Consider the following 14,987-nt stretch of genomic DNA (forward strand, 5'->3'; position numbering starts at 1 on the left):
TAGTTTCCTCTGCAGGTGTGTTTCCACGGATGTCCAACTGCCCACCCTCATGTTTCTCTCGTTGGAACATCCGAACAGTATTCCCATATTCTATCCGAGCTGCCAGTAGCATCGAATGGTGCCAGGAGAGTTTGTGAGCAAGGGTGGATGCCTAGTTGTACTCACGCAGTGAGATTAGTCAACAAGAGCAGCAGGCGGAGGGGGCAGGTTCAATCTGTCCTTCCCTTCCCCCAGGCCCTCGCTCCAATGCACCGACTCCAGAGCACCCTCACGCACAATAGGATTTCTCCAGGGTCCTAATCGGTTTAGGGCAGAATAATGTAATTACGTGTGATTTTGTGATTTCTCGCACAAATTAGACATGACTTTGGAACCCCCTTTTCTGGTGAAATAACACCTCAGCAACTGCTCACTTGTCTGATACTATAGAGGCCACATATATAATCTGGTCATTATGCTTTGACCCAGAAACAGAGGGAAGCGAATGAAGCGGGTGTTTGGAGGAATGCACAGGAAGAGCGGCACAGGTCCAATCCCGCATTCCTTTGCATACATTCCCCACAGTCTCAATGTAAAATGGGGGTACACTTCAACACATATAAGTCTGCACAATATGGGAGAAATTGTTTCAGTTGAAGATAATGATTATAATGAAGTGGACATCATCATATATTTAATAGTGTGTCATTTCTCTGTATAGTGTCACGGGCTGTGTTATGAGTTTGTAGCATGCAGAGCGCCATGTAGCTCTATATTTGGGTCAGTGTGTGTGTGAGGGTGTGTGCTGGGATTATCCTGGAGTTTTTAGTCCTCAGCCTGGATGACCTTCTCTCTCCGGTAGAGTGACACACTAATCCAGACAGCAGGGTCTGACAAGCACAGTCCCACTTGAACTCTTCACCATCCTTCAGCATCATGTATAAACATGATGACATCGTACATATGGTAAAGAAATCATGAAATCGTACATAAATCATGCTTGAAGGGATAGGCTAGTTCATCCCAAAATAGAAAGTCCAGAACCATTTAGGCCCACTCATCCTCATGTCATTCCAAACCTGCATTACTTTTTCTGTGGAACACAAAAGAATTATATTTTAAAGAACGTTGTGATCCAAATGACATTGGACCCCATTGAATTGACATTTTTTTTTTCTTTTTTTCAGAATAGCTTATTTTGTGTCCCGCACATGAGGGTGAGTAAATAATGACAGAATTTCTATTTTTTAAATGAACGTTGCCTTTACGCTTCCATTCACAAACAACATGTTCTTAAACTTAAGTTTAAAACTATTTTTCTTGATAAATTACCTTCAAATGTGGTGCGATTGTCAACCCAGCTAATAAGGAACATTCTCAAAACTTTGGCTAACATTCTGGCTCTTTGGCTATAAGGTTCACTCAAAGTTAAGTACAAACTAATGTTCTCCCAGTAACAATTAATACGATGTTCGCTCATAGTTATCTGGTAATGTTCTCAAAACATTAGCAAAAACATTATATGTAGATGGTTCATGAAATTTTTTTTTTTCTGGAACTTTTTATTTATTTTTTTGACATCTGTGTTTACAGATGCTTTTGAGTGAGTGAGTTTATTGTTCATTGTATATTGTTATTATCTGTATACTATTCCAGTCTGGAAAGAACTTTTCAAAGTATTGATGGTACACAGAGTCATATATGGCTAAAACCTTTGACGGGCACAATCATAACGTAACACTGTTTATAGAATGCAGCTATCAGAGTGGCAGCAAATTACAGCATGGCATTGTATTCATCTCTCTATGGACATGAGTGTATTTGTGTATGTATGTCTATATGTGTCTATAAGTGCATGGTTACACGATAAACTGTTACATTTTGAATGAATTTCCATGTAAATACCCATGAAGCTGTGTTATTTGTTACTGTTTGTCTTATTCTGAAAAATTATAGGGCCTAAAAAAAAGAAGAGGACATGACTATGAAATATGTTTCGAGAGAATCAAATAATGTATTTTTGTAACTAACATTATTGTTCTTTTTTGTTATTTGTTCTGTAAATAGGTGCACAACAACAAATGTGTTACTAGGAACTGACCGTTTAATTTAGCAGCTTTAATCCTTGGTTAGCTACATCACACAGGCATGAACCTTTCTAAACCAATTAGAGTCTTTTAAAGCATACAGTGTATATTCAATGAACCTCTAATCTCTCCCTCAGAGTGAAACATCCAGAATGACTGGAGGTCTTTTCACTTGATAATTGGGGGCCTTGTGTGAGAGAGGGACACTAGCACACTGTTCAAACAAAAGCACAACGTACAATGCAAATCACTCAGCTAGCTCCATGAGAAACATCTGATCTATGTTATTTAATGGGCTTTAGAAGAAATTATGGAAAACAATCATCTACAGATACACACATAGGAGGCTTTCTGCAATCTGGCCATTATGAGAATTAACATTACTGGAAGAACATTTGTTCACAACTTTGATAGAACCTTGCCTGAACGTTAGCCAAGATTCTGAGAATGTTCCCTGTTTGCAGGGTTAATGTTGCTACTATCTTAGTTTCATTACATCTTAAAAACAACATTTACATTCATGTAATGACCAACAAATGTGTTAATAGTCACAGGTTTAATTAATTTCATGTTATTAGATCAAAAGATAGGCTAATGTTGTTTCCCAGCTAACAAACACATGTTGTAAGAACATGTTGTTTTGCTAATGTTCTTATTAAATTATGAAAATTTTATTTTTGAACATTCCAAACATCCAGTTTTTTAATGTTTTAAATCCTTTTTCTTGGTTATGCGAATGTTAAAGGAACACAAGCATTCCATTTTATAATTTTGAATGTTCTAACAACATTCTGAAACAAGTAGGTTTTTAAAAATGTTAGATGAAAATTCAACTACAGTGTCACAGAAAAAACATTCCATGAACGATGTATAAATAATGTTTTTTAATGCTAATATTTTGAGAACATTATTAAAGCTCAGATCTAAACAAATGTTCTATTAATGTTATTGTAAGAACATTTGTTCATAACCTTGCCAGAACATTAGCCGAAGTTCTGAGAATGTTCTGTTCCCTGACAGCAACATAGTGTGGCCCAGATCTGGCCCACATCTGGTACATGTGGATTACACGAGGGCCAGATGTGGACCGGATCTGGGCTGACACTATGTTGCTGTTTGGGAATTTCCTGGGTTAATGTTGTCACTACCTTTACTTTGTGTTTCATGTTTCATCACGTCTGAAAAATATAATCAGATGTCATCAGATGGAACCATAAAAATCATAGAGATATAAATCGTTAAGTCAAAATTCTTACAGCAAAAATTATTGGAGAAAATAAAAAACAACAAATTGTAGGTCTATGTACACAGCAAAATCTCCAGAGTTAAATCAACTCTGCGCAGAGTACATATGGTCCCTCTCTAAATAGTGTTAAAATAACACTAAAGCAGAGTTAAAGTTAATGATATAATTAAGCAACTAATTAAGTGATGATTGTGCATTAGTGATGAACACCTGCTGTTAACAAGCAGAATCACTGAAGAAAAGAGAAACACAAGAACTACAACTGACTTCAGTCACAGTCTTATTAATTGCTTAATTATCTCAACTTTAATTCTGCTTCAGTGTTATTTTAACACTATTTAGAGAGGGACCATATGTACTCTGAGCAGAGTTGATTTAACTCTGGGGATTTTACTGTGTACAGAACAAATATGCTCAGTAAAAAAATAATCAAAGCATGAAGGAACAATTGATTTTTCCCTTCCAAATTTTGTCATCATAGACATACTGTAGCAAGGCCAATACTTTCCAAAAACATGACCTCTTCGTCTACTCACTAATTTGACAGCCACAGCTCAATCCCATTCTCACTGAAGTGTGCTGCCCTACTAAATTAGAAAATCAAACTACATTTTAGGTCAATCTCTAAATGCTAAAGCTCACACAGTACATGCAGAAAAGCTTACTTGTGCCCAGCAACAGCGACAAGACATCACTTCCCACACTGATCCGGATACCAGAGGAAATCTCCAAGTCCAGTGCCTGTCAGAGATCAATCGTACAGTAGAATAAATAGACTGGTAATGTTGGGGAAAGGCTTCCTATGAAAATGTTGTAACATTCCTCAAAGATTGTAAACATATTCAACTGAGAACAGCAGAAGAGAATAGCAGGTGCTGCATTTCAGGTGTGCTCTGAAAAGGCGTCCTTTTTGTTAAGCAGATTATAAGTTGAGGAGGTGGAACTGAAAGGCACGTAGTAATAGTGTTACTTTAAGTATTTGTCAATGGTAAACCTATTAAGGGTCAAAAATAGTGAGGTGAAAGCATCTGTCTGTTTATAAGTGAGGCTGTTTAATTGTGTGCATGCTTTTATTAAATGAAATAGGCCTACATTGTCAGAACTGAAGTCTGGATGCTTACAATTTGCAACTGTAATCAAATCAACATTTAAATCAGCATTACATTTTTTTTTTTTTCAGAGACAGGACTTACAAAAACTAATTTTTTCTCTCTCTCTCTAAAAAAAAAAGGCTGAACATTGTATATGCACATACAAGTCAAAAGCTGAATTAGTCTCATGAAATGTTTTATAGGCTATAAAGTCGGCATGAAACATCCAAGAAATGGCTTCCCGAACAAGAACAAAAATGTAGGGCATGACTTTCTTTTTAATCAGGAATTGATTGAATCGTTGGACAGAATTAATTGGATTTGCTATAGAGTGGTGCGGGGATGACGTCACGTTGTAGGCCAATTAGCAGTTAGCATCTTGTTGGTTCCCTCGACAAAAACGCAATAGGATTTTCCCATAGGCTTTTGGATTATTGCAAAAAACGAGCTCTGTGATCAACAAAGGTTTATGATACTATAACACGTTTTGTCAATCAAGATAATTTTCACTGATAGACACAACTTTTATGAATTTTATAGCCTAAATGCAGTTGCCAGAAGCAAAAAGCTAAAGGTAGGCTATAAATGGACTACACCACGGTCATTCGAATTCAATGTCACCAACACTTAGCCTCTGACAACTCTTTCAGTTTTTATCTAAAAACATTTTCCGAGAACATATGAGTTAGAATAATTTAGAAGAACACAGTTATGAGCATAACAAGGCTGAGTTAACCTTTTCGGCATGGTGACGTTTAATGTCCCCGACTGCCTGTTTAGTCCCATTTAGCCACTTGTTAGCAACTGTCATTTTCAAGACACATAACAGCTTTAAAAATTCAGGAGTGGGTACTGATGTATTTTATATCGCAGAATAAAACATGAAAGTGTCTTGAGCTTGCATTCACTACAGACCTTATTTAATCAATTTAAACAAAATCCCATTCAAGAAACCCATTGACTTTGGGGCAATGGAACCAGAGGTGCTAAAATGCTAACTCACTTCCGCGTTTTGGCCTAGGCCCCGCCCTCGCGCCGGTAAACACGTCATAAGGGAAGCGTTACTGTTGCAAGTGGAAGGGAAAGTAAAAAAAAAAAAAAAGTGGTTTTGATCAAAGTTTAAGGCATGTGAATTAAAAAAATGTGCACGTATAAATCGATAATAAATACTGCAATATTCCATTAAAAAAAAATTTGATTTCATAATGACTTAAAATAATTTTGTGGGAAAAGCAGTCAACAATCAAGTGTCCAGCATACTTGGGAACTTATATATATAAACAAAGAGTTAGAAAAGTTTGTTATTTTTCAGCCTGGCAGCCTGAGCAATGATTTCACACCATTGATTTGTGTTTTAAAGTAGATTTAAAATTTTAAAGATTTCTCCTTATTGACCCTTATAGAGATTTACAGTTTAGAGAGTAGGCTATTATATTTCTATTTTTTTAAATAATAATTTCGGTGTATCGTAGCCTTCATAGTGTGTTACATGAATCTCCGTCGGGGTGTTTTCATCGCTGATTTGCGTTCCGGCTGCGTGTAGAAGCAAACATGGCGGCTGAGGGAGATGTGGATTTAGACCTGGAGGCTGATGAGAACTGCACGGGAAAGCCAACAGAAAAACCCCGAAAACATGATAGTGGAGCTGCTGATTTGGAAAAGGTTACCGACTATGCGGAGGAAAAAGAAATATCTAGCTCGAATTTGGAAACGGTGAGTTAAAAGTATGAGAAGCGAATGAAGATAGCTTGGCTAGCTGAGTAACCATGTGCGACAGTAGATTTCTGTATTAATACTCATAACTATGGTGCATCCTCTGTAATCACACAGATTGTGATAGGAGTTAATATTGTCAAGTTAAATTTGCTCCCAAGTGAGCTCTGAAGAGAGAAGTGAGGCTTAACCTCACTTAAAACATTGTGTTCGATTACGTTACGTCGCCAAGCAACCTTAAAAAAAGAATAGTTGCTCCATAATCTTAATCAATATAAATAAATGAGTGATGTTATTAATTTTCATGCGTATTTGACGGGTGTTTTAAAGGCAATGTCCGTGATTGGAGACAGAAGATCCAGAGAACAAAAAGCGAAACAGGAAAGGTTGGAACTTTTGATCCCTCATCTTGTTTTTACAATAAAACAAATGCTTTAGAAATAATGGTTCATGGCCACAATGACAATACTCCTTTCTGTCGCTTCCACAGAGAAAAAGAGCTGGCCAAAGTAACGATAAAGAAGGAAGATGTGGAGCTCATTGTAAGTATATAGGAGTGTTTATATGCCAAATTGATGAACCTGTTTAATTTAACATGGAAATGAATAAACTTGATAATGTCATCCTTACAGATGGGAGAGATGGAGATTCCCCGAGCAGTGGCGGAGCGCAGTCTGAGAGAACACATGGGAAATGTGGTGGAGGCGTTGATTGCACTGACCAACTGAGTGGATGTGTCTGCTTTGAGATGTATGGACACATTGGACTGCTTTCTCCCTGCTCACGATGAAACCTTTTTCACACTGTATTTAGTCTCTAATAAAGGAACATTTTTAACAGTACAGCTCACTCACCTCTTTTCATTCCTTAGAAGCACCCGCCGCCTTTTTGGTAATGCATTCCAAACGAACCAATGATATCAGTGTCATAGTAATTTATTACCACAAAACTAAAAGTACATTTTTTTTTCCACATTAGAAATAATGAAACTAAATAGTCAGAATTCTGTACACATGAAAAATTATCTAGATGTACACAATCCAAATGCAATAAAGATGGCTTTATAAGATTTCTCCAACACTAGCATGTAAAACAGGGGTGATGTGAGACAGGGGAGTTTAAAAGTGTCCTTGTTTGAGCTGAATTTGCTCTTCTAGGATAAATAACAGGATTATGTCTTCCTCTTATGCACTGTGGGCCGGTCAAACACATCTCTGACACCCCCTGCCTTCTGTTTGAAGAACTTGCTGTTCTGAGCGCTCTCCTGAGCCCATGCAGAATCAAATGAAGTGGTGTCCTGATCCACCAGATGTGTGTATTTTGTACGTCCCGAACGTCCAAAGTTTTTGACCTACAAAACACATTGAATCGGTTATATTAGTGCTTAACATGGATGCTAGACTACTAAAGTTATTGGCCCAAAATGTGACAGTAAAGTAGATTTGCTATAAGGTAGTTACTACATTTAGCTGCTACAAACTACTTTGACAATATCCCAAATTATTTAGCCTGCTTAACCCAAGACCCCCCCCCCCCCTTTTTTTTTTTCACATTTGACCACAAACTTGCATTCCGATCTGCCTCCATCCAATCAACAACCAAGTGAATGAAGCATTTTTTTCCTTTACGATAATCCTTTTCACTCTGATGTACGTCACAATACATTAGAAAAGATCTGCCGCTACTTATGTTTCATCGCAACTTCAGATCTCAAAATCTAAGATCTAATTGGCAATGGTCATTTCCAAAATCAGATTTTAAGTGTTTAACATTGGATATGACTATGGAAAACTAACCCAACACTCAAAATAAACTGATCTGAAGAATAAACTCTAATGCTATAGAATGGAATTTATTTCTAATTTCTGGATTCAGATATATGGCACTGACCTGCATGACTTTGGGTAAGATTGTTTTGTTGAAATGGTCCTCAAGTGTTGGAGCACTAAAGTCTCTCCTGAAGACATCTTGCTCTTCATCCTGCAGAGAAGATGAAATGTATATCAGACAAAAACAACAAATTATGTTAATCAGGTAATGATGATCTGCTCATCACTCACCATGAAGAAAGCTCCTCTGTGATAATACTTCTGCAGAAACTTGTATTTGCCCTTTGTTGCTTTGTTGGTGATGAGTTTTCCATTTGTGCGCAGTTCTGCTCTGCGCTCTTCCTCTGTAAGGCTGTGAAACCTTTCGATTTCTGCTTTCTCTTTCTCCATTCTGTAATTTAAAGAAATGCCATGTCAGATTTCTAATGACTTACTTTCTAGAATAAGGTAATGTAAAACAAAACTGTCTTTTCTTGGTGAAAATGAGTACTCACGCTTCTCGGGATTCTCTGTCCCTCTTAATGCGCTTCAGTTCTCTCACTTTCCAGGCCTCATACTCTTCCTCCTCATTTTCTCCATCTGTGTCCAGAGCATCAAGAGCAGCCAGAGTACGTTTGTTCTCCTCATACTCTTTCTTGGCCTCTTCCTCTACAATCTTTAGTGTGTAGCGGCGCCGCTCTTCAGCTTGTTTTTTGGCTTCGACTTCCAGTTCTTTCTGTTTTTGCTCCTCTGCTTCTCGTTCTGCGACTGTCACCCTGTCCTTTCTGAAATGTCACATTGATGAGAAATTTATGAATAAGTCACTGTATTTATCAGTGTTACTTAAATACTTTTATAGTTTTAAGCTTAATGTTTTGAATTAGCTTTTATTTTATTTTCAGTTTTCATTTCAAGTTAAAGTTTAATTTTAGGTTTAATTAATTTGTATTTCAGTATTAGCACAGTATACAGTGCTGCTTGAAAGTTTGTGAACCCCTTGCAGAACCTGTGAAAATGTGAATAGTTTTAACAAAATATAACATACAATATCCATGTTATTTTTTATTTAGTACTGTCCTGAGTAAGATATTTTACATAAAAAGAGTCCCTTGTTTGTCCTGAGCGTTAAACTGCCCAATGTTCTTCAAAAAAATCCTCCAGGTCCCAAAAATACTTCAGTTTTCCAGCATCTTTTGCGTATTTGAACCATTTACAGCAGTGACTGAATGATTTTGAGAAAAAAGGTTCAAACATTAAAAAAGGTTCAAACATTCACTGATGCTCCAGAAGGAAACACGATGCATTAAGAGCCGGGGGGGTGGGGTGGGGTGGAAACTTTTAAACAGGATAAAGATGTCCACAATTTTGTTTAAATGTGATTTTTTTTACCCCATTTAGTACTGCCCTTCAGAAGCAACAGAAGACACTTAAATGTTTGCCAGAAGACAAATTATGTACAATATACCTTGATCTTCTAATTCAAAAGTTTTCACCCCCCTGGCTCTTAATGCATCATGTTTCCTTCTGGAGCATCAGTGAATGTTTGAACCTTTTTTAATAGTTGTGTTTGAGTCCCTCAGTTGTCCTCAGTGTGAAAAGATGGACCTCAAAATCATCCAGTCACTGCTGGAAATGGTTCAAATTTTCTATTTTGTTAAAATTATTCACATTCACAATAACACCTTAAAGCAGATATTGCAGGTTAAAACATTTTTTGAACTGAATATATAACCTTGTATGAAAATACTATATGAAAAGTTAACGCAGGATTTACAGGACACGAGGGCACAAATTTAGCAGATAAAGTGACCATTTCTTCGACTGTAAAAACGTTTTTCTTTTCATTTTTATATTGGGTCATTTTTACATCATGAGAGGGAGTTGTTTGCCATTGACTGCGTTGCAGTATTCAATAGTAGCAGTCATGATTCAGAGTGTTTTCGGTAGATTTTGTATTTTAATTCATCACCGTTAATGCTAAATTATTGTGTTTGTGGAGGTTGCACAAACTCCAGCCTGTCAGGACATCAAGTCCACAGTTAAAAAGAAAAAGGACTGTGCTATCTTCCGTGCCTGGGTGCGTTTTGTACAGGTGAAGAGACGGGACTTGACCAAAGACTATACTTTGACTTCACTTCTGCATCTGCTTCGAAAAATGTGGTGGTTGTTTAGCGTTCACTTTAGACCGGAGGATTATCATCCCGGCAATATGATGGAGTCCAACATTGTAATACTCCTGTAAACGATGATATTAAATAAATAAACTTCCACACGCAATGTTTCTTCACTGTTGTTTTCACGTGAATCAGTTTCAACATTGACGAATACAAATTATGTACATTAACACAAAAGCATACAGTCTCACACTTTTCAAAAGAGTTTTGAATTATGTGCTGGTGGTAATACTCCAATTTCACTCATGCCATGTATGTACATTCAAGTTCACTCAACTACATACTCATGACGTCATATACATCCTCACACTATCAGTGAATCGGCATGGAATAAACTTATAACACATAATTAATGAATAAAGGATAAACACTATACTGTCTGCCGGCGGGAGACATGATGTTACAGATCAATCAGAGACTGACTGCACTCTCTCTCGTTATGTCACTTCCAGTTTGGGATTTTCAGATGCAGAAGTAAAATTCTCTCACAAAAACGACTCCAGAAGCCTCAATAGCGTATTTATAAATATATTTTAAATGAATAAGTTAATAAAATTAATTTTATAAGTATATTTAATTTAAATGTGTTATATTTAAAAATCTAATTCCTACGTTTTTTTTTTATACATTGACTCACTGGGGCTCTAACCTGCAATATGCCCTTTAACATGCTATGGACTAACTTTTATTTGATAAAATCTGTTTATAATAAACTATTGGGTTTGAACTTATTGGTCCTGCACTGCCTATTGATTCAGTTAATTTGAATAAATATGTCTATTATGGCTATTGTTGCTTAAAGGTGCTCTAAGCGATCCTGAGCGGAGTAACTTCCTGTTAACGTTCGAAGTGTTGTCAAACAAAACAGAGGCTAGCTAGACCCTCCCTCCCCCTCCGTGCTTCCTGAAACAGTCATGAACACGCATTTAAAATCATTCTTGTTGGTTATTGGCTGGAGCATGTTTATTATGATTCGTGGTCCAGGCTGCACCAGTTTGTTTTTATTGCCGTTTTCGGAGCTTGTGGCGACTACAGAGACAGTGTTTTTTTACAGTGCGTTCAGGGGACAGGCAGCTAGCGGATAGTGAGGAGATGTTTGCTGTATGTGACAAAAATGTTTTGGCCTAAAAACACGTGACATTGCTTAGAGCACCTTTAAGCTAATGCTAGTTGATTGCAAAATTTCGTTTATACGTTAATTAAATTAGTCGTTGCGCACATCCATAGTACTTACTGATATAAAGAATAACTCCCTTTGGAGTGGACTTTGTGCTTTGTAACGGTTTATATTTTGCATGCTCAAAGGCCAACATTACACACTAAAGAAATGTCGAATATGTAAAAAAAAAAAAAAAAAAAAAAAAGGTGCTTTTTTAGATTAATTTATTTTAAGAAACTTACTTGCGAATGAACACCGGTTTTAACCGAGGCTCAGCTTCATCCTCGCTGTCTGTGTATTCCTCATACTCGGACTCTGATTCAGACTCCTCACCGGACTTCCCCTCTTCCTCCACCTCCATGATCTCCATTTCCTCGTTCTTCCTCTCTTGTGCACGTTGACGCATCATTGCTCTCCTCCTCTCAATTTCCTATACAGAAGAAATAACACCACTTTTACGTAAACTCATTTGAAACATATACAAGTCTTCGCAATATTTTGTTCAAATGACCCACTTCATCATCAACTTCCTCCTCCTCTTCATCTTCGCTGCTCTCCTCTCGCTCAGGGTGCCAGGTTCCTTCATCCGAGTCCTCGCTGCTTTGAGCAATCAGCTCTGGCTCTGCTATCTGTCGGTGTCTAGCAATCCTGTGGAAGACATGACATAATGCATTTCGCATTAACACCAACAGATCCCCAGTACAAGAATAATATATTTGCCCAGATGGATAAGCTTTACCTTTCTTCAACATCTTCAGAGACTCGATTCATGAGACGTCGAAGACGAGGATCAGATTTTTCCTCCTCTTCAACTTCCATCTCTGGTTCAGCCTCTTTACCCTTCTTAACAAACTGGAAATCCTCCTCTTCTTCATCTGAGGACTCCATTGGGGCATAATCTGGACGCTTACCTGACACATATCGCTTCACTTTCACCTTCTCCATAGAAAGTTCACCTGAAATTTAATAAAAACAAAACAATGATGGTGATACTGTCATAAGCGGTGTTTATGGTTATTAAAGATGACAAAATGTTATTTTCTTTTCACGTTTTCTCAGACAACCACCACTAAGTTAGTCTCAATATACGAATATACTCAGAATACGGGACAAGACCCAAATCAGTTTAATTACAATGGTTTTGTTATGTTTAAGACCAAGAATTTCAAATGTTTTCTTTATTATGATTCGTGCATGACATTAACACATGCTAACAGTCAAAGCTAACTGTTTCTCCGACAAATACCTTTTTCATTGCGGATCGGCACAGCTCCAGCCGTCGACTGAATCGGCGGCTGCTTGGAATTTAATGCGTTTGGTCCTGACATTTTGGACAGGTCACACGGGTCCCTTTACAACAGAAAAACACACAAGCGATGAAAGTCTGCGTAAAAATCCTGTTTACAGTCCTTTATCAACTAACATGGACGTTCCGGAACTGCTGCACGTATAATTCTCCCCCGGAAACACTGGCCTTTTTTAGTAGTTCCTACCTTCAATTCTCCTGTCCTTTTCTTTTGGTGAAGATAATTTATCAGCTGTATACTAGTAATCAGGTAAAAGCGATGCATTTAAATAATAATAATAATAATAATAATAATAATATTTTTTATACATATTCTTATTAATATTAACTTTTATATATTTTTAACAATTACTATGGAAACCAATTACATTTTATAGATATTGTTTTCTACTCTAAAATCGTACAGTAATGCTCTCCTCTTGCTCAAATTAATATGTTATCTCCTTCAAACAGTGTTAGAAGCTTTTAGGATTATTTGGTCATTGTATTATTATTGTTTTAAGTTTCTTTTTTTGTTAATAACAACCACTGTGATGGTTTATCCCAAAGGTACCAAGTCTAAAAGACTTCTGAACAGTTTTACTGTAGAAAGAATAATTGTAACTATATAAGAGTAACTGTATCTTGGTTAAAAAAAGGGAGTATATTTTACATTATAATTATTAATATAGATCCACTTATGAAATAATAATACACAACAACATTTATTACATTTAACAAAACTTTAATGGAATTTCACATTTGTGCATGTATTATACACATTATTATTATTAAATAAAATTATCTAATTGGAAAAAAAAATAACAATCTTTATATTAAAGGGATAGTTACCTTAAACATTCAAATTCAGTCATCCTTTTCTACCCTGATGTTGTTCTAAATCTGTATGCATTTATTAAGCAGAACACAAAAAGAAATGGCATTCTTCCTAACATCTCCTTTTGTGTTCCACAGAAGAACGTCATACAGGTTTGGAGCAACATCAGGGCAGGTAAATGAAGACAGAATAGTAATTTTTGGCTGAACTGTCCCTTTAGGTTCAAGAAAATTCCATGATGATCAGTTAAATAAAAAAAAGCCCCATCATTTTAACCAGTGGCTTGTGACATCAGAACTCCACTCCTCTCTCCAAAAACAGCTGCTGCAGTTTCTCCTCGAGTGCTGCATTGGTGCCACGAAGCCCTTTTGTCACCCGAGATGCCCATACAAAGTATTCTTGAACCCTTTCTGCCGTCCAACCTGTCAACATAGATACAAGACAGAATTCTTACACAAACAGTGAAAATACAGATTGTAAATAAATATATATTCATGCTCACACAAATCTCCAGTTTCAATATCTCACCAATGGGAGTGCAACGATTGAGGTCCCGTAAATTATACAACTTGTCAGCTAGTTTAACAAGCTTGGCCTGATGGCTGCAATGTGGCGCATGCTCCACTTGCAGGCGTTTTCTTTCCTCTTTCGGCAGCGACTTGTCATCTGTCACCTCCTGGACGATTCTGGCCACTGTTGGTCCAAACACAGACTCCAGCTCATCAATAGTTGTGTCAGTGTCCTCTACTGTGTCATGAAGCAATGCTGCCTGTATCACAAGGTCATAGTTCAATCACATACAATCCCATTAGCCCCTGTAATAAATCACTGCATGGCTCATTAGAAAAAATCCCTTGCTATTATTTCATAAATTACAATATTTATAGCTAAAGCACAAACTGTACCTTAGAAGTCACCTATAAACATATATCTGACTCACTTGTAAAACTTCTGTATCTGTGATTCCACACTCATGACTTAAAATCCTTGCCACCCCTGTAAAGATAAGAAAAGCAGCTTTATTTTCTGGAGTGATTCGGATTATATATGATTTGCAGTTAAGTGCTCTGGTGTAGTACCTATGGGGTGATTGATATATGGTGTGGCATCAGGATCCTTACGGCGCTGATTACGATGTTTCTCTGCTGCGAAGTTTATCGTTTCCAGCAGCACTGCAGTCGACGATGAACTCATAATTACTTAAAGAGGAATAAGAGAGTTCACAGTCTGATAAATAGTGTCTATAAATAGTTTGGTCAGAATATACAGGTAAGTTATGTATTAAAATCGAGGGTAACATTACATTATATATGTCTATGATGTTAGTGAATTGAATCCTGCTGTATTGTGTTCGCAGGTCTATGTCCGTACTGAAACAAGCGTCAGGAAATTCGATTCGTGAAAGAATTGTTCGATTGAGTCATATATGTTCAAAGAATCAGTTCACCGGTTTACAAAAAAGATTCGTTGATGATTTCTGTGTACCAAACATTTGACAGTTAAAGCAAAATAATAAGTTATTTTAAAACCAATATCAGAAATGTTAACATGTTATTGTTCAACGTTTTATCAACAATATTATCTTTTTTATGAAAGCATGCAAAAAC

At 36.8% G+C, this 14,987-nt stretch overlaps 3 protein-coding genes across 4 annotated transcripts; 1 reads left to right on the plus strand and 2 right to left on the minus strand.

Moving 5' to 3' along the window:
* Positions 1-5,924: 5,924 nt before the first annotated feature.
* hypk (huntingtin interacting protein K) lies at positions 5,925-6,958 on the plus strand. Its single transcript, XM_067400537.1, has 4 exons — positions 5,925-6,116; positions 6,447-6,502; positions 6,607-6,658; positions 6,749-6,958. The coding sequence occupies exons 1-4, from the start codon at positions 5,955-5,957 to the stop codon at positions 6,842-6,844; spliced, it is 366 nt and encodes a 121-aa protein (XP_067256638.1). The 5' UTR covers positions 5,925-5,954; the 3' UTR covers positions 6,845-6,958.
* An 84-nt stretch (positions 6,959-7,042) lies between these two features.
* mfap1 (microfibril associated protein 1) lies at positions 7,043-12,712 on the minus strand. The gene is made up of 8 exons (XM_067400536.1): positions 12,504-12,712; positions 11,997-12,213; positions 11,773-11,905; positions 11,500-11,687; positions 8,440-8,709; positions 8,177-8,336; positions 8,007-8,096; positions 7,043-7,467 (listed from the first exon to the last, which is right to left on the minus strand). The coding sequence occupies exons 1-8, from the start codon at positions 12,583-12,585 to the stop codon at positions 7,288-7,290; spliced, it is 1,320 nt and encodes a 439-aa protein (XP_067256637.1). The 5' UTR covers positions 12,586-12,712; the 3' UTR covers positions 7,043-7,287.
* Positions 12,713-13,286: 574 nt separating this feature from the next.
* Positions 13,287-14,756, minus strand: hddc3 (HD domain containing 3). Of its 2 annotated transcripts, XM_067400750.1 has the most exons (5): positions 14,684-14,756; positions 14,460-14,579; positions 14,321-14,376; positions 13,909-14,149; positions 13,287-13,802 (listed from the first exon to the last, which is right to left on the minus strand). In XM_067400750.1, the coding sequence occupies exons 2-5, from the start codon at positions 14,572-14,574 to the stop codon at positions 13,672-13,674; spliced, it is 543 nt and encodes a 180-aa protein (XP_067256851.1). In that variant the 5' UTR covers positions 14,575-14,579; positions 14,684-14,756; the 3' UTR covers positions 13,287-13,671. The 2 variants fall into 2 exon arrangements, with proteins under 2 accessions (XP_067256851.1, XP_067256852.1); XM_067400751.1 differs by having other exon boundaries at positions 14,460-14,731.
* Between the last annotated feature and the right edge of the window lie 231 nt (positions 14,757-14,987).

The sequence above is a fragment of the Chanodichthys erythropterus genome, chromosome 11, assembly GCF_024489055.1.
Source record: "Chanodichthys erythropterus isolate Z2021 chromosome 11, ASM2448905v1, whole genome shotgun sequence".
Taxonomy (NCBI): Eukaryota; Metazoa; Chordata; class Actinopteri; order Cypriniformes; family Xenocyprididae; genus Chanodichthys; species Chanodichthys erythropterus.

Bases quoted from the DNA above. Each gene is read 5' to 3' on its own strand.
- hypk (XM_067400537.1), top strand. From the start codon at position 5,955: ATGGCGGCTGAGGGAGATGTGGATTTAGACCTGGAGGCTGATGAGAAC. The intron at 6,503-6,606 runs GTTGGAACTTTT...TCGCTTCCACAG, and splicing joins CAAAAAGCGAAACAGGAAAG to AGAAAAAGAGCTGGCCAAAG. The intron at 6,659-6,748 runs GTAAGTATATAG...TCATCCTTACAG, and splicing joins AGGAAGATGTGGAGCTCATT to ATGGGAGAGATGGAGATTCC.
- mfap1 (XM_067400536.1), bottom strand. From the start codon at position 12,585: ATGTCAGGACCAAACGCATTAAATTCCAAGCAGCCGCCGATTCAGTCG. The intron at 12,214-12,503 runs GTATTTGTCGGA...ATTAAATTTCAG, and splicing joins GCCGATCCGCAATGAAAAAG to GTGAACTTTCTATGGAGAAG. The intron at 8,337-8,439 runs GTGAGTACTCAT...TTTAAATTACAG, and splicing joins GACAGAGAATCCCGAGAAGC to AATGGAGAAAGAGAAAGCAG.
- hddc3 (XM_067400750.1), bottom strand. From the start codon at position 14,574: ATGAGTTCATCGTCGACTGCAGTGCTGCTGGAAACGATAAACTTCGCA. The intron at 14,150-14,320 runs GTGAGTCAGATA...CTTGTGATACAG, and splicing joins CAGATACAGAAGTTTTACAA to GCAGCATTGCTTCATGACAC. The intron at 13,803-13,908 runs GTGAGATATTGA...CTATGTTGACAG, and splicing joins CAATCGTTGCACTCCCATTG to GTTGGACGGCAGAAAGGGTT.